General features: G+C 50.7%; 1 protein-coding gene across 7 annotated transcripts in view; it reads left to right on the top strand.

The window, feature by feature from the left end:
* Positions 1 to 204: 204 nt before the first annotated feature.
* Positions 205 to 18598, top strand: part of CUX2 (cut like homeobox 2) — a 68372-nt gene continuing 49978 nt past the window's right edge. For 4 of the 7 annotated variants that reach the window (XM_049805321.1, XM_049805325.1, XM_049805320.1 and 1 more), the window contains exon 1: positions 703 to 1221. Coding sequence is in view for 3 of the 7 variants with exons in the window: in XM_049805324.1 (XP_049661281.1) it covers positions 267 to 329 (63 nt within the window). In the remaining 4 variants the exon portion in view is untranslated. Of the gene's footprint in view, positions 330 to 702; positions 1222 to 18598 lie in introns of those variants that run through there. The other 3 variants (XM_049805324.1, XM_049805318.1, XM_049805316.1) reach the window with 1 other exon arrangement.

Raw genomic sequence — 18598 nt, 5'->3', positions numbered from 1 at the left:
ATAATTAAAATATCAATTGTACCCAGGCTCTGCGCCCCTTCCCCGGCGGAGGCCTGTGAGGGGCTGCTCCGCAGGAGCCGCGGGGGGGGGTCCCACCACCCGCGGGGGTGTTGGGCAGGGGGGGAGGCCGCCCCTTTCCCTCCCCGCGGAGCGCGGGCGGGGCGAGGCGGCGGCGGCGGGGCCGCCCCCGGCGGTGGAGGCGGGCGGTCTCCTCCGTTCCCCTCCGCGCCTCTCCGCGCCCCTCCGCGCCTCCGGTCTCCCCCAAGATGGCCGCCGACGTGGGATCGATGTTTCGATACCGGACGCGGTTTGATGTCCGCCGGCTCCAGGTTGGTGGCGGCGGCGGGGCTGGCGGGGGGGGTGTTGGGGGGGGGGGGGATCCGGGCGGCCGCCCCCATCCCTCCCTCTTCCCCCCCCTCCCCCCGCTCCCTCCCGCCCTCCCTCCCTCCGCCCGCCCTTCCCCATCGATAGGTATCAGAAATTGATCCCCGCCGCCGCCGCTCTTTGTTCGGCGCCGCCCGGGAGCATGGAGCAGCGCTAGCGGCAATGGAGCCGCGCCGCCCCGGCCCCCGCCCCGCCGCCCCCGAGGTGACAGAGGGGCCGGGAAGGGAGGGGGGGGGGTGGCGGCCGCCGCTCCGCCCCGGCGGGAGGGGAGGGGAGGGGGGAAGAGGAGGGAGGGAGGGAGGGAGGGAAGTTGCGCGGGATGAAGTTGCGGGGAGCGCGGCCCCCCGCGCCGCTCCGCCAAGTTTCTTGCGGTCCCCGCCCGCGGAGCGGAGCCGCAGGTGCCCGCGGGCTGCCGAGTGTCCCCGGTGTCCCCGTGTCCCCTCCCCCGGGAGCGGGGCCGGCTCTGTAATTGCGTTCCCGGCTGATGTTTGGAGCCGGGCGCTGGGGAGGACAGAGCCTCGGTATTGAGCTGATGGCTGCGCGTTAGCCCCGGGGGGATGGCGGAGCGGGGCTGCCCGGAGCCCCGCCGAGCTCCCATTGTTGTTCAGGGCCGGGGGTTTGCGGGGCCGAGGCCGGGGCTCGGTCAGCCCTGAATGTCGGGGAAGGCGATCGGCGTCAACCGGCTGCCGGTGGGTCCTGCGAGCGGGCTCCGGTAAGGGCAGGCTGCCGGCGCTTGGGACTTTGTGATGGATGCGGCGGCAGAGAGATCCTTTGTGGCTCTGGGCAGGTCACGGATGCCGTATCCCGCCGTAGCGCCCGCGGTCTGTGAAATTAGCGGTAAGTCCTTTGTTACCGGGTACGAGGGAAGGTTTGTCGGGGGAGGAGGCTGACAGTTGGTGACCTTAAATAGGCACCTATGTAGCAGGCAGGCGGATAATTAACACAATAGCTCTTCCAACATAATGGGATGAAACCCAACCTGGATCTACTACAAAAGCCGAAACGCTCATTTACATGGATATTAAATGGGTTTATCCCTGTAGGATATTACGGAGTTTAAAATGCAGCATGCTTCATAGGGGAGTAAACAAATTGAAATGCGATTTATGGTGCTTCAGTACTGTATCAACAGTTCCAGCATTTAATACATTTTGGCTTTTAAGCAGATTACGTGCTACATCTGTGATGCGCTACCCTAAAAGTAATGCAGGTACCGCGGCCGGTCGGCTTGCCATGACTGCTCATTTATGGCATCGTGGTCGGAGAGGGATTACGGGTCTAAGAGCTCCAGATACAAAAGCGTTCCTCGCTACATCACGCTAATGACTTTTCCTGGGTGCGCGCAGACCTTTATTTAAAGGCAAATATTGGCAGCTACTTTTCCGTGGGTTTGTTGCCGGGGGGGGGGGGGGGGGGGGGGGGAAGGGGACAGGGACTTTGCCAGAGGGAGAGGTGGGCTGGGAGGTGGGCAGCTCTTCTTCCTCGCCGTTCTGCATGTCCGGGTGGCTGTGACTGGGTGCGGAGCTGGAGAGGGAGCAGTAGGGATTGACTTCTGTCCAGGCAGCAGTTCTGCCGCCTCGCTGGGATCACGGTGGGAAAGGTGACCTTGTGCCAGCTTGGCCTAATGCCCTCTATTAAAAAAACCAACCAAACAAAAAGAAAAAAAAAAAAAACAAAAACAAAAGGGGGGGGGAAAGGAGGGGGGAACAATCCATTTATTATTCTTCCAAGAGCTTTTTCAGTATTGTTTTTCTTCCCTTTTAATGCATGTGTCTGAGCAGGTCTGCCGGCCTGGAGCTGGCCAGGAATGGCAGAGTTTGAGCAACCCTGATGAATGGTGGGCATATGTAAAACATGTAGATAATGTGCTACTCGGCAGCACTTTGATTGAAACGGCGTTGGGCCTTTTTACAGCAAATAGTCTCGGAAATGAGAAGAGATAAAATTCTATCAAAGATAATACCAGACATATTTCACTGGGTTATGAGATTGTTTTATTGTGTACATTACTAATGCAGTATTTTTTTACAGCTTTCTTGTGTATAATAGTCATAGTGGGATTCATACCTTTATGGGTTTTTTGTGTTTTAATTTGCTCATGGTTTATTATGTTCCGGTTAGCGTTGTATGGATTACACGCTCCGCGTGCTGGATGCTGTTTTAGTCCTACCCGTTCCGTTTTAAAACGGCAAAAAATGGGAAGAGTTGTGAGCTGCTGATTTGCGATAATAAATACAACCGCAAGTGAAGGGAGAGAGACCGATTATAGCCATCTTTTATAAATGTCTTCACATATCATTATGCAGATGAGCTCTGGCTATACAGCTCCAGTGTTTGGTTCGTCAAATAAAATGCTCTTCATTTTATTTCCCGTAATGCAAATGCTCTCCGCATGCCGGAGCAGAGTTGGGCAGAAACTTCGGTGGCGGCTCTGCCGGATGGCGGTTTTCCGGGAGCCTCGGAGCCCAGTGTGGTTGATGGAATGTTTTTTTCTGTTCAAAGTTTAGGGGAGGGAAAAAAACCCAACTGTGGATGTGATTAAAATATTATAACCTTATGATATTCTGAAGTGCATAAATTTTACATATCAGCTACAGAGGGAGTTTAGACATCCATTAAATGATATGACAGCTTGACTTATCTAAATGTGCTATCATTTAACAATGTGTCAAAATTCTTCTTTATGTAGACGACAGCAGTAAATAAGCTATCAGTCCTCTTGGCTGAAGCTTAATTCCTGGAGCTTGGACTAATAAACTTAACTGCACTCTTGTGGAGCAGCCCGTGGGCAGGATAACCTCGGGGGGAGGCCAAGGCATTTTTGGGGCTGTGAACGGGGGGAACTTCACCTCTGCAAATTCCCTGGGTCCTGTGTGGTTTTTAGGGCTCTTAGGGAGAGACCGGTGGGACCTTCCAGTTTCCTCCAGCATCTCCAGCACCCAACGCTGTCCGTTCCCACCCCTGCTTTGTGGAGGTGGAGGGTGGAATGGTGTCTGTGGTCGCCGGGCCAAACGGAAAGAAGGGGGAGCCCAAGGGGGCTCTGGGTGTCCCCATCTCGGGGGGGATTTCATCTTTCCAAGCTGAAATCTCAGGGTTTATGTAAGTACAGCCTGTGCTCGGGGCTGGCTAAGGAGCATTGTGGGGTTGTGGACATGGTTTGTGCTTTCCAGTGGCTCCGGCCGCTCCCTGTGCGTGGGAGTGTGGGCTGCAGAATTGTCCTGTTTTAACAGCTAATACGAATTTAGGAGCAGTGGCACTAATGAAACCTGGTTCTCTGCAGATGTCTGTCTTGTGTTTGGGTTATCTGTTGTCTGTCAGTTGTGTGCTCCTCTTGAGAGGTTCCCAATGACCAGGGTGTTTGTGATGGTGCTCTTCATGTGGATTCTCCGCTGTCTCATTGCAGCTGTGCTCTGTAGCCTGTCTCTTGGGAGGGACATTAGTGATGTTTCTTTCCTTCACCCAGGAGCCCTGTTTCCTTTCTAGGGCTATGGCAGCTAGAAATGATTGTCCCTTCCATGTGCCTCCAAGGAGGTTCAGCTGAACTGACCACCAAAGTGTAGCTGATGCTCCAGCATGGCCAATTAAAACCTCGGCCGCTGGGGGACTCATGTGCCTCTGGATGTCACCATCATTGACCACTTTGTGGTGTCCCCTTCTTCCACACCTCCACTGCAGCTCCCTCCTTGGTGGGACAGGCTAAGGTGCAGCATGCATCCCACATCCCACTGATCCCCCAAATCCTTCATTAGAAGGAAATGCTTGCTATTTCTAACATTTCTAATTTATATGTGAAGGGGAGAATGAGATGGGCAATGTTCCTGGTCCCACCTGCTGTTGGGTCTGTGTTGTACATCGGCAGAAAGTCAGATCATGAAGTTCCTGAAGTGAAATGTGGTTTTTTTTCCTGTGGCTGAATAATTGAGATGCTGCCAGACAAGAAAAGAGCTGCAGAAAATGAGAGTTTATCTTTAGCTCTGCAGCTCTCACTTTAGAAACTGGTGACCCCAATTCCAGACCGAAGAGTGACTTCTTCCCTAATTAATAAATCCATTAATTAATTGTGTGCGTGCTGCAGCCCATTAGAGATGTACACGCTGGCCTCCTGATCCAGTTTAGTGGATTGTCTCTATGGCCTTGGAGGGAGGGGGAGGGAAAAAAAAAAGGGAATTGTGACCAAGAGGCAAATAGGGGACAGGGATGGAAATATAATTTGATTTTTATGGGACCAGAGGGAAGCGTATCAGCCCTGCTATGTCCTGGCAGGTTATCCAGCTTGGAGATGGGCATGGAGACAGCGAGGAGAGTGCTTGGGGTTGCTGTGCCCACCAAAATGGGGGAGAGCACAGAGGGGTGTTCATGGGGTGGAGGCAACTGCCTGCTGCCCCAAACTCGGGCCAGACCGGGCAGTGGAGGAGCCTCTTGCATCGATGCCCGGCATGGCTTGAAGGTGAGAGGGGAGCCATTTTCTTGGGGTCCCTACGCTGCGTCGTCATCTCCCGCTGCCTTGCGGCCCCGAGTTTGGCAGGGCTCAGTAGGGCTTTTGTGCTGCAGGTGGAGCTGAATGTTAAAACGTTTGGTGATCTGAATTATTATTTATGACCAGATTAAGCAAACAGTACACTCCCAGCCTGCGAGTCCTTTAGGAGGTACTTGCTTAACTAGATAACCTCAGCAGAGCATGCAGAACTCGCTATTCATCTCCCTCCATATGTTGGCACAGGAACTGCTCCCTTCAGTTAATTTTTCTTGCTGTCTGCAGAGACTTCAAATAAAAATGCAGGCATAATTGTTGTACGCGCCAGTCCCATAGCTACTGTTTTCTCTGCTGAATGGAAAGTTAACTGTTGGCAAAAGAAGCACCATCTTTAAATGCAGAAGGCTTTGCTTGCCTATGGATTTAGGGGCTGGAGCAGCCCGTCTGCTCCCCCCTTTATTGCTTCTATTTTTGCTGGTTGGAGAAAAGCAGTGTTAGTTGGGTTCCCAGGGGTGGCTGCGTGTCCTGTGGGATGGCGGGGATGCTTCTCCCCTCCTCCCTTGGGTGCTGGCGTAATCGTGGTGCTATACGTCCCCGGCTGTGGGAATTCCCACGTCTTGAATTTCAGGGAATTGTCCCGGGAGCTGCCAACACAACATGGCAAATTGAAAATGCGGGGCCATTGTTTGCAGAGAGGGAGGGCGATGGTGAGCTGCAGCATCCTGCTCCTCAACAGCCTGCCTTGAAATGAAATTAATTTAGGGTTCAAAAGTGACGGTGTGTGCTCGCCCCTTGCCAGACTGGGAGATAGAAACCACATAGCAGCTCGCTCACTGTATTAATGGTGTAGCAGATTCCCTCTCGAATTGGAAAAGGCACGTTAGAGGCATCCATTCCCCCCAAAAAGCCTGGGTGAAGTTTCTCAGAACATTTTGTACCATCCTGCTCCTATTACCGAAAGATGTAATTCCCCAACTTGGGAGATAATAAGCAGGTATTGACTTCTGCTGGGGTCATTATCAAGATTTATTCAGTCAATATGGCTTCTTGGGTCAATAAATCTTGAGGTTGATAAAGGAGGAATATATACTTGCAGACTTTATTAAAAAGTTTTCCCCTTTCGTAACACTTTCTCGTGCGTGTTGCATTAGGATGTATGACTGAGTTGCCTTTAATCACCTTTTTTTCTGTGGTGCGTGCTTTCCTGCAGCCTTTGGTGTGTCTTGCCGAGACAGCAAAACCTGGGAAGCAGGATTCGGCCCCTTGCCGGGTCTGGCTTGCTCAACACAGCTGTCTTGCTAAGATCCCCCTCTCCTGGCTTGGCTTTGGTGATGGGGTAGGGGGGTCGTGGGGAGTGGGGTCTGTGGGTGCCTCACCTCCTCATCTCAAGGCTCAGTGGGGAGAATGAGGCTGAGCATGAGGCGTTGGATTTTTCTGCAGGAGGGTTAAAATTCAGGATTCCTGCTCCTAGCCCACTGTAAGATAATGGGATTGTGTCCCCTTCCCCATTGCAGGCTGAGAAATCTCTGCTGTTCAGGATGGAGTGAAACAGCTACGATGCTGGGTCAGGCTCTGTCCCAGCACTGGCTTGCTGCTTTGGGCTGTGGCTTTGTGCCTCAGTTTCCCTGCTTCTGGGGTGTAAGGTATGGAGAAGGGATGGAGTATTCTTGCAAACCAGGATTTTGGGGTGAATCACCCTGGAAGAGGCCTGGCAGCATCCTGGCAGTTGTGCCTTTGCTCTTGGCCATCTTTTCCCCCAGCAAAAGGCCCTCAGAAGGGTTGCACGTGCCATTTCAGTTGCCTGTGCGGAGGATCTCTGGGGGCATCTCTGCAAGGCAGTCCAGGCTGTATCAGTGCAATGAAGAACAAGCTCTCGCAGCCAGCAAGCCGCCAGCCACAGGGGGTCATCAGCAAAATCTAACCAAAAGGCTTAGATAGCCTGGAAAGCTGAAGTGCTCGTTATTTACCGCAGTGCTTGTTAGTGAGTGGGGGCGCAGGAGCATCTGCCCTGGCTAGTGCTGGCAGATCCCAGCTTGGGTTTGGGGTGGAGGGGGAGCCCTGGATGAAGGGGGGCAATAACTGCTCACCCCGGGCTTGCAGGCAGGAACCCCGTGAGAATGGGGTTCAGAATGCAACCGTCAGAATGCAGTGATGGGGTCCTTCAACTTCATCTGTATGTTTAATATGACTTATTTTGGCCATGTCTGCTGAAGAGCTGCTTTGCAGTATTCCCCGCAATTGGTGTTTTTTCTTTTAAGTTGAGCTTCCCGATTTCACGCAGTTGAACATGCCGACGCCTCCTTCCAAAATGGTTTCAGTGCCTTTTTTTTTTTCCAAATGGCCTTGCTGTATAATTATTTTTTTGACTACTTTGGTGTAGCACTTAATGATTTCCCCAAAGCTGCAACAGGACCCCAGAGTATTGATTTAGCCGCAGTTTAAGCGACTCGCTGCTAACGCATGGCCGTTTTAATATTAATTGCTTGGCATGTGCATGCTAGCTAGTTCTTCTGCAACGCAGATTTCTAAAAAAGTAAATAACCAATTTGAACCTCGTGTAAATATTCCTCTGGTGGGAGCTGTGCCGTGCGTCAGCTGCTCTGAGCATGCTGCCGTTGCCTTTGGTAACGCTTCTGCAGTTTTACACCGAAGTCAGGACCTCGGGCATCCTTTGTTTTCTTCCGTCGGGATAACATAATAAAGTATTACCTGGCGCTGGCAGCGGGTCTTGTAATGTGCGGTGTAAGCACAGCCGCTCCTCGGCGCCGGAGCCAGTGTGTTATTGCTTAGCCTGGCTGCAGAGGACATTTATTCTTTATTAATCGTGCCGACAGGGAGAGCTGCCTTCGTCTGCGGCTCTCGCAGTGGTTTGCAAACATTGCTTCATCCCCAAGAGCTGGGTAATTATTACCCCTCTCGTCCATCCCCCGGTTTCTTGGCTGAGGGGGGAGCAGTGGGGTCCGGCGGTGCAATCAGGGAGCGGTGGGCTCTGCCTCACGGAGGCACGGTTCGGGGGAGCTGTGTTGCAAAAAGCCCCCCCATGATGGCTGCATGTGATGCAGCAGCGCCCGGTGGCTGGGACAGGGTGATGGGGAGGACGGTGCCCTCCAGGAGGAGGGTTCTTGGGGATCCCCATACTGCAGCTCCCTGTCCTAGGTCCCCTGAGCAGCACCGTTGGGCCCCGAATTCAGTGCCCGAGTTGCCGGTGAAGGCTCCTCCATGGGGTCTCCCCCCCGGTGAGCGTTTGCCAGTGCCACGTTTGTCGTGCCGGAGCTGGAGCAGGATGCCCTGGCCGTGCCGCTCTGGTTCCCTTCCTCTGGCACCGGTGATGGGCCGCGCTCTGTTGATCCCAACCACCTCTTAACTCCCCCCAACCCCAGCCCTGGCAGAGCTGAGGGCTGGCTGGGGCTGGCGGGTGCCTGGGGCCCGCGAGACCCAGCCCAGGGTACGGCTCTGGCACATGTCCTGGCATCCGGGACACTGGTGGCCATCCAGGGCCAGCAGCTTCACCTGCGCCATACTCGACTCAGCACACGCCGCAGAGGTAGCGTCTCCTGCCACTGCACTTTTCTTTCAAATAAAAGCAGCTAATTAACATTATTCTTTAATTATTGCCTTTATCAACAAGGGGTCTGGTTTATACCAGCAGGATAGTCGCTTTCCCTTCCACTACCCAAGCGAATGCTTCAATTCCTGTTGCTTTTGAAATGAATTTGATGTCATCTGCCCATTGTCACTTAATGGGGACACTTGGGTAATGATTGCGCGCTCCAGCCCTGTTAGCAGCACTGCGAGCGTGTAATTTAGCCCCTTAGGCAACGGTACTTTTGAAATCTCTGGATAGTTTTGAACTCTCAGTTCTTAATTAAATATGCAATTTTTCACGGTAACCAGGTTAATTCTTTTGTGTTGTGTTGTAATACTGTTAGGAATTTTCATAGTTCTTATTAAACATTATTCAGGCATTGTGAATTCCATAATTAAAAAAAAATAAAAGAACAAAGCTTGATTCACTTCTTTCTTTTCCCTGGTTAATTTATCAAATGAATTTTGCAAATTTTTCTTTTTCTCCCCAGACGGCGTGCCAAGTGTTTTAAAGGGGAAGGATTTAATTGCTCTGTAGGGATTGGTTGGTTATGAAGGATTTGGCTGTTTGATTAGTAAACCCTATTGGGAATGGTTTAATGCTCCATGATCTTAAAAATTGTCTGATTGTTAGGCTCTCCAAGGATGTTTTCTCTTTTCCTTATGTACAGCAACAGCTTTGCACAAGTGTGATTATTAGATAGCAAGGAGGGAGCAGAGGGGGTAGATGGTCGGTGCTGGGTGAGCCTGCCTGCCCCGGCAGCGCTGAGGGAGCTGCCGTGACCCCCCGAGTGGCGGTGATGATGATGATGATGGCGAGACAAACCAGCGGTTGTCTACGTGCATCCTTGCAGATTGTGGGAATTAATCGCTAGCTGTGCCAGGATGGGGCTGCTCCTGGGCTGGATCCTGCACTCACTTTCTCTTCCAAGACTCATTCCCCAATCTCTACCTTGTAATATAATGAAATTATACGGAGTATCTGATGTACCAAGAGGCAAACCCTTGCTGCGTTCTCTGTGTCTGAATCACTCTGGTATCCCACCAGGCGGCATCCCTGTAAGGATGCTAAAGTGGATGGGGAGGTCGTGCTGGGGGGCATCTGTGCAGCCCTGGAACCGGGTGGGCAGGACCATGCACAAGGAGGGATGTCGGGCTGCAGCCTGTCGGGGGTTTAATGCAGGTACCCCATAGCTGGGGGGCTCGCAGAGCCCCAGTCCAGGAGTTATGTGGGATATCAACCTGCTCCGACTGCGGAGCCTGGGGATGTGCAGCCAGAAGCCTCTAACTGGGGAGGCTTTAAAAAAAAAATGGAAAAACAACACAAAAATGCTTTGCTTGTGTTTTTTGCTAGCAGGGATGGTACCCACTGCCCAATTGCCGATGCTTTTGTATTTTTCTCACCCCTGTGTAAGAGGGGGCTGCGCTCTGCCCTCAAACCCCCAGTCCCGACGCCTTCAACTGAGATTTGGATCCAAAATCGATGGAGGTAACGTCTGTGCACTGTCGTCGTGGCTGTGGGGATAGGCTGTGACTCCAGCCTCTTTGGCATGCCAGGGAGAGCATGGCTCTCCAAAATCCCGGCTGGGGAGGAGCCAGGGCTTCGCTTCTGGGGAGGCCAGGGAGCATCCCTGCAGGCGCTGCCGCTGCCAGTGGCTCTCTGGGTTGTTTTTAAAGTGCTTTTGGGCTTAATGTAGGAAAAAAAAGTCAATATCTCATATTTTTAGCCATACCATGCCACTTGGGGTCCCCCATGCGCCCCTGAAATTGTGGGGTGAAGGATGGTGATGGGCTCACTATTAAATAACTGAAAAGCCCCAGTGTGGTGCTGGCACCCAGTGGGTTTTTTCGGGGGGTCAGGAGGGGTTTTGCCTCCCACCCGACACATGGAGCATCCCTTGGAGCTGCCAGTAGCTGGGAGATGGCAGCCCAGCCAGGATCGATTGCGGCCAGTCTGAGGGGGCTCCCCAGGGGTTATTTGGGCTTTAAGGAGAGGTCAGAGAGTCATTAAACTTATAAATATATTACAATTCAAGAGAAGAGCCGTTGTTATCCTCGAGCTTGGTATATGCGGTGCCGATTTTCCCCGTTCTGGTTCAAGCCTCTTATGCCGGGTGCATCAACTGGCGGCTGATCAACCAGGCTGGTGCTGCCTGTGGCCGGGCAGCTTGGGGTAGAAAATAAAGCATTCAACAGCGTTGGGCAGGGGGTCTTTGCCCCCCAAAGCATCAAAACCTGCACTTAAAACGGCTACTTCCCACCTTCCCCCTCCAAAACTTGCAGAAAGATGTTAATTTGAGCTTTGGGGAGCCAAGCGATGCTGCTGTGGCTCAGCCGGTGGTGATCCCTATCCTGGCTCGCTCTGAATGCTGGCAGCAGCGTGGGGTCGGAGCCTGTGGTGAGTGAGGCTGGGGCTTCTCTGTGTCCTGGGTGCTTTTGGGTGAACGTGGGGTTTTTTGGGGGGAGGTACAAGTCAGCCGCACAGGAGTGCTCAGGCTCAGTGCTGGGGCCCCGGCAGAGCTGAGCCTGGTCTGTGCCAACCGGGTGTCCCCTGGGCACGGTGTGACCATGGAGGAACGTCACCAGCCCATAAAGCCAGATCCAAGAGGCAAACCACAGGGTAAAACCTAGTGGTGTCATCAACCTATTGCGATGTCTCCATCGTGTCGAGCAACGTGGGCGAGAAACGCAAGCGGGGCTTAAAAATAACGATTAAAATTTTAAAAACCTGCTAATTGCTCCCCCAGTTTCCCTGTTCCTCCATGGCTGAACCAGCAATGCTGGGCTACAGCTAAAGCAGGGGTGCAAACCTTTTGCCCTATGAGTTTTGCTCAATGGCAGCAACCCAGGGCTTGAGCAGAGACCGGCCGTGCCCACAGAGCTGCCGGGGCTCTGCTGCACCGCCGGCGTGGGGCTGCTCCCTACGGTGCTGTGCTGAATCCAGAAAGTCAGTTAAAAAACAAAAAAAAAAAAAAAACCAGGAAAAAAAAGGACTAGACATTTGCAAGGCGAAGCTGAGCAGACGCTGGTAATGTATTCCCAGGCATGACACAGAGTGGCAGCGTGTCGTGAACTGCGTCCCCGGGGACCCCCGGGTCTGTGATATTGGCTTTAACCCCCACCGGCTCCGGTCGGGGCGTAAATTCATCAGGCTTACGGGTATTGCTCTTGGACTACTGAATAATTTACAGTTGCAGAGCCTAGCCAGGTTCAGGTCATCGGGGTTCATGGGTTAATAACAGGTTTGGTTTTTGTTGTCAGCAGCTGCCTTGATAACATATGAAAGAATCCTATTCTGTTGATTAGATTTTGAAATGGATCAATTTTTAATCAGCAGAACATCTGACTCACTCAATAAGAGTAGCGTGGTGGAGACAGGACGAGGGTCTCGTTATTTACAGGATTGTTTGTTTTTACTAATACGCAAATCCTCGCCGGGGTTGGAGTCTGCCCCCCGCCTTCCCTCGCCCCGGCTCCCCCAAAATAAATCGTCGGGATTATCTGCAGCCTCGCACCAGGTATTTGATTCATCTACCGATTCGGTAGGAAATCCATGATGCTGTTTAAGAGATCCGAGGGCACGCTGAAGCTTTGATTTAGCTATCTGTTGTTATCGATGGAAAAACATTTACTTACCAATCACCGAATCTTATATGTAAAAGCACCTTGGGGGTGTTTGGCTCACCCCTTCCCGAGTATCCCTGCGGAGAGCTCCCCTCCCTGAGGGTCACCAAGAAACACGTTCAAGATGAGCTTGTGGGTGCTGGGAGAGAGGGGACAAACCCCAGTGGGATGCAGAGAGGTCCTGACCAAATTCCTGGGTGTGAGCAAAGTTTCATTAATGCTAGAAGAGCTGGATTCCCATTAAAAGTTAATGGGTGGGGACCTGGGCAGATGCTTTTTTAAAAAAAATTTTTTTATTAATTACTTGGGCACAAAAAGCATCCCAAACTTGACATATTGCATTGCATCTTGATAAGCACGTGTGTTTCTTTTTGTAAAGACATGTATAAAATGCTTTAAATTTTTTTTTCCTAACTGGAATCCACTGGGACAAAATTTTGGCTTGAAGCAAGTGTTAACAGCCACTATAACAGGACTCACTGAAAACAAAACTATTTTTTTTTAATAAGAGAAAAAGTAAAAGCCTTGTAAGTCTGACTTTGGGGAGAGTGTCACTAGAGTACAGATGACTGTGGTTGCTGGCTGGGCGCTGGTGGCTGGCTAGGGACGACGGTCTGCTGCTGGCAGATATTGATATAGGTAAGAACTCAGTCATGATGGTAATTTGCATGGTTTTGCCCTGGGTGCTTTGGGATTTTACTTTTAAAACTTGTGCCTTCCAGCAGTCTCCTTAACCTAAATAAATATTTTCCCTGTTGCCGTGGATCAATTAAGATCACGGCTGTGAGGGGGCTTGCTCCTGGCAGGTTTTTCCCTTCCATTTTTTTCTTGAAAGAGTTGCCTCTTATTTAAAATTGGGTGTATTTATGAATTTATATATATAGGGGGTTTTGTTGATTTGATGAGGTAGTGATTTAAGCACCAGGAAAAGTGTGCTGAAGCCTCTGGCTGGTGGTGGGGATGCTGGCGATGGGATGCGAGCATGGAGATGATCTCCCTAGTCCCGCTGAATGCCGTAGCCTATTCCAACCCACCCACGTTCCCTGTGTTTGCTTCCCTTTGGCCACAACCAGCCACGCTCTGAGGTCTCCTTCAGGGCTGCGCAGTGCCTGGAGTTATTACAGGACCATAAGCCCAAGGGCTCATTTCTATAACCTGGAAATAACGCTGCAGCTAATAGGTGGTTGCTAATAGCCACAGCAATAGCTTATGAGCTTTCGTGCCTGTCAGTGTGCATCGGCGATATATCAGTTTCTGCTAAAAAGATTAGCAACATCAGAAGGTTAAATATGCATATTATATCATCCCTGGCGGTTTTATTTTCAGGAGAGCAATGGGTGTCACAAGTTCACGACTTCAAAATTAAGTTTATTTTAGTGCTTCTCTGAGCATCTGCTGGTTATTTTCTGAGGTGAGTTGAAAGAAAAACATTTTTGTAAAGAGTAGAGGGGCAGCTGACCCGTTTTTATTTAATAACGGGTGCTTAGAAAGCATTGATGGAGACGATCGGTCTTCAGTGCCCGTTGTCGGGCAATGGGGAGCTGCCCAGTTCTTGTGCTTGAGAAGGGCAGCGGCTCCTCTGGTAACTTATTAACTGTCAAAATTGCCCTTATGTTTAACAACTGAGTAAATGAATCACTGATGGGTCCCTGGGTTTTAATGTCATTACTCTGGACAGGATTGACCCAAAACCGCGCCGGGGCTGGTTCTGCTGCCCCTGCGGGTGCAGCGCGGTGGGAGCAAACTACGCTGGCACGGTTGGAGACGGCGCTTTGCCGCTTCGTTTGTGATTTAAGGGCATGCGAGGGGGTTGCTCCTTTGCAGCTGGGCATTCCTTTTTGGGTCTATGAATTTGTACTCATGACAGTCCCCCAGGCTGGTGGGTACGACCCCGTGTGTTGCTTGAAGGCTGCGCTGATTTGATCTGGAGTTACCGAGACCAGCACATCGGTCTGTCCTCCTTCCCTCCTCATTTGTAAGCCATTCTTTTAGATAGAGGCTCCTACAGTTTTGGGCACCACAGGGTATTTGAGTTTGTTAGGGGTAGCCATAGGGGACATGCGGATTGCCTTTTGGCAGCAGTCCTCTTCTCTTTACCCATCCCTTGCTCTCTTATTGAAGAACCCTCCTTCCTACCGAGAAGCGTGACCTGAGCCTGGAAGGCTTTCTGTGTTTCGGTCTTTTTTTAGGCTAATAATTAAATGATAACAGAGCCCAGCATCTCTTTATTTAAAGAGCAGATGGAGCATCCTGAATATTAGCACCGTCCTGGCTCTGACAGCACCAGCGAGTCCTGGAGCTTGGGGTTTGGATGTGCCCCCCAAGGACTGCGTTATTGGGCAGGCAGCAGGCAGCAGCCCCATGGGATGCCGCTCGGCAGCAGTGCCGACTCTGCCACTCCAAATTACAAGGGCATCAGTAGGTAGAAGTGAGCCGAGATGCTTTTCTTGCCCTCTCTTCTTATCCCATGGCTGAATCCCGGGGAGCTGCTTTGAAAAGCACTTTCAGGCCCCAATGGGTTGTAACTCCTTCCTGCCGTCTGAGTCGGCAAAATCCGGCGCGCCATGGCTGTCATGGGCTCAGCCGGGTACTGGGCAGCTCTCCCTCCATCCCGCCTCTGTGAGCAGCTTGCGAGCGATCCGAGGAGCTGCAGCTTTTACGGTTATAACCGGTATGGGGGTTTTTTGGTGACAAATACTTTATAATGGATAATCCCAGTCTGCTACTTTAAAAAGCTATAAAAGAAAATAGCGCAAGCACTGGCTGCTGAGCTTGCCTGAAGCTGGTTGTTCCCTCCTTACCATTGCCAATGCGGAGCCGCAGCGATGCATTTGGGGCCGCAGATGCCGTCGCAGAGGGTCCAGATCAATCACCAGCAAAATCCCTGTCTCTCCCCATTTTGTCTCTGACTGGCATCACCATCTAGCAACTGTGTTGTTTACCTCCTGCACTGATTTCTCATTGAAGTGCCCGATTTTTATTTTTTTTTCTTAAGCAGCTACAATTGATAATTTAGCTCTGGATAAAGCAACCTTAGAGCTTTTTATTTCTCAGAGGCCAAACATTGATGTTGTGTGAAATGGGAGCTTTGAGGAGGCTTTGTATGGAACTTAGCTTCCTGAAAAATTTATTTACTGCGACTGTGATCTGCAGGAGCGAATTGATGTTTATCTATAGTAGTTCTTGCCAGAAAAAAAAATGCATAACTGCACTTTCTTGGGAAGCCTTGAAAGGCCTTTTAAATAAGTGTCTAATAGTAGGCTCTCAATAGCAAACAACCAGCTTGATAGACAGTATACAGTATATTATTAACTATAAGCAGGCTTAATCTTTTTCTCATGTTTTAGAGAATGCTTTATAACCTTGTGGCCAAAGAATTCATGATCGCCAGATATTTGAAGCTAAGCAAAATTATACCGGCTGTTACTGCTGGGAGATCAATACTGCCGGGAAGCGCGTGGGACCGTGAACTCTTGCTTGCAGCCGGTGAGCTCCGGCTCGCAGCCTGTATCCTGGCGTCGGCTGCTCCCAGGCGGTCCTGACTCTGGAGCTCGGATTTAGGTGATGCGTCCTTAATGGGGGAGGGGGGAGGGCATTCCCTGGAGAGGGATGCTCAGGGGGATTATTTTTTATTCTCTTTTGCAGTTGTCAGGTGGGAACTGGGGGTCCTGGCATCATGCTGGAGTCATGTGCGGGTCCCAGCTTGGCGATGCAGCCACATCAGAGCACGGGATTTGGCTCTGGTGGGATGGAGCCAGCTCACCTGCATATTTCCTCTGCTGGACATTGCAAAAAAATAGCAGAAGTTTTCTGTCTGGCAGCATTTGCCCTGAGACAAAGGCGCTGAAGTCCCTGGTGAGCCTCTGACCACCACCTTTGCTTGCAGTTGGGGGCCTTTGCTTTCACCGGGGTGATCTCAGCCACGTGCTTTAGTGCTTTCATTTGCAGTCGTGTTTTTCTGCTTTTCCTGCCCGCGCTGTATTGGATCCTGGGAGCTCTGGCCAGGAGTCGGGGAATCGATAGATGGTTAAGGTGATAAGTGGCTTTGCTAAAAACCAATTTTGCAAGAGGAGTTTGCAAAGGAGTTTGCAAAGAGGTTAGCGGAGAGGATCTTCATCCCCGCCCCAAATGCCTCACTCCAGCCAGCAACTTGTCTCTGACCTGAATTAACCCAGGAAGCATCCTCCATGCGGGTCGTGGCCGCTGTTGTCCTGCTTCTGTAAATCCATGTGGATCCTAGGGAAGGGTGAGTCTGAGGAATAAGTCTCCTTCCTCCAGAGGGAGTGTTTGGGGAAAATCAGAGAGGTGAATGTGCCTTGAAGGCAATATGAAATTAAACAAGCAGAATTTGCTCAGCTGATAACTTCTAGCTGGTCTTGGATCCGGCAGCTCTGCCGGCATTATGGTGGCTGTATTTACATAGGGATGAAGTGTTCCCCTACGGCTCCTCCAGCGTGGTCAGGTCTAAGCAGGCTTTTCTCTAATCTCCACCACGGCTGGCTGCTGCTTCCAACTCTATTTTCCGTTGAACAAACATATTCGTTGCACGCACCGTCGAGAAGATCCCGTAGGCTATTTTAACAGTGTACCAAAAACCGGTATTTTTTGGTACAGCTTGGTGGTGCTGGTGGGACGATGCTGTGCGGTGACATGGTGCTGCCTCCTGGCACCAAGCAGGAGTGTCCCTTGGTCTCATGTCACCATGTAGCCCCAACCACGTGTTGCTGCAAGAGATGGATTTGGGAGGAATGGGCAGAAATGAGGAGCAGCACATCTCAGGGGTGTTTCACCAAAGCAGTTTTGACCACTGACAGCTACTATGTGGTCTTTTCAGAGGAGATGAAGCTGATAGCACCCAAGATCTTCCTTTCTAACTAAATTTTGCAACTAATTTCTGTCCCTTCCAAATGCAAAAGCACTGTGCACATGTGGTGAGTCCCTTAAGACACAATCCAATTTGCTGCCGTCTCCTTTGCTGTATCCAGGGGGTCCCAGCTCCCTTCTGGGGCTTTGCTGACCTGGTCCTGGCTTCATAGGTAGCTCCTTGTCTTCGTGGAAGTCCCTGAGCCCTGCCCGCTCCTCGGAGCTGCCTGGTTGGGGTGGTTTTGGTAGCAGCCCGCAGAAGAAGTTGGCTTGGACTGCAGTTCATTGGGCTGGTGATTTATTCAAGGGCATTGTAATGTTCCTTTGGTTCATCCCATCCCTCATGCATCCTTATCTCTGCCGTGCCTGGGCTGCAAGGTGACAAAGGTGCGGGCTTTCCCACCTATGCGTTTGATTTTTCAGAGAGGGGTTGTTTTTAGGCTTTCTGGCGTTTCTCAGGCTTGATTCATCTTTTCCTACCTAAAAGACAAGGGGTATCCCCCAAACTCCAGCCTCAAACTCGGGGCACTGGGGCCAATGACAGGATGGGTTGGTAGCAGCATCCCCACTGCCCTCGGGCAGCAGTTCTTTATTTTCCATCTGTTTTCCCGTTTATCAGGTGGAATTTCCCCCAGAAGGAGCATCGTCGGATACTCATGCATTGCTGTTGGGCTTTGCTTTCATGCCGTTATTTATTACTATGTTGCTTCATTACGCAGCTGCTGTTCAAATGCTGTGGCTGAAACCACCTTATTATTTTATTTTTTAATCATCCTGGGGAGGCTGTTTCTGGATGCTGATTGATGGAAACATCTTATCTCCTCTAGTCAAAGTGTCTCTGCTTTGTGTGGTAATGAAATAGTTTGACACTTTGACATGAGTGTCAAACACTTTTCTGATGATGCAAACAGCAGAGACTTTGATCTAGGTGCAAACTGGTTTCGATACAACAAACAGAACCCACCCCCCCCTTTCATCCGGAAAGGAAAATAAGGGGTTTCAATCGGTGCTAACTAGCAGCTGCTCTTAATGATTTTAAAAATAAAAATAAGAAAAAATATAGTGATAGAATAGTTAAGCTGTCATGTCATGTTATAAACCAGTCCCAGTGCTGTGGAGTGAAATAAGGTAGATGTAATGCCAACAGTATGAATGATAACACATGAGAGAATCCTCCTAAAATAAAACAGAAATCTTCTCTTCTGGGAGAAGTTCAGATTTGTTTTTCCCAGTATTTCAAGTGCGAACATCTTCAAAAATGCCTTTTCTGGAGAAAATGCATCTTGTTTTTCATAAAAGTGGCATTTTCCATGAAAAAGAACGACTTCTGCTACTAGTTTTCTTTTTAATCTCCCCCCCCCCCCCCTTGATTTTTTCCCAGCCAAGCCTGGAGATGTTTTAAGTCCTGGTGGGAGGGCTGGAGGAAGGAATCCCAAACATACCCCCAAGTTGACAAAATTGTGCCCAGTCGTGAGCTTTTCTTTTTCAGTAGACAATTCTGAGGAGAAATGGGTAAAATTCCTACCTGCTATAATGATGTTGATGTTAGGTAGCCTGTACTGTGCCTGGATTTGACTCAAGTATGTTTAATAAACCTTTTTTTCCTATATTGAGTGTCAGGTTTGTGCACAAATGCCCTATGAGCAGCTGAAGAGAATTTACATGATG

Source organism: Accipiter gentilis, chromosome 7 (genome assembly GCF_929443795.1).
Source record: "Accipiter gentilis chromosome 7, bAccGen1.1, whole genome shotgun sequence".
NCBI lineage: Eukaryota > Metazoa > Chordata > Aves > Accipitriformes > Accipitridae > Astur > Astur gentilis.
Note: the sequence above shows the minus strand (reverse complement) of the source record. Positions and strands in the feature narration are given on the sequence as shown.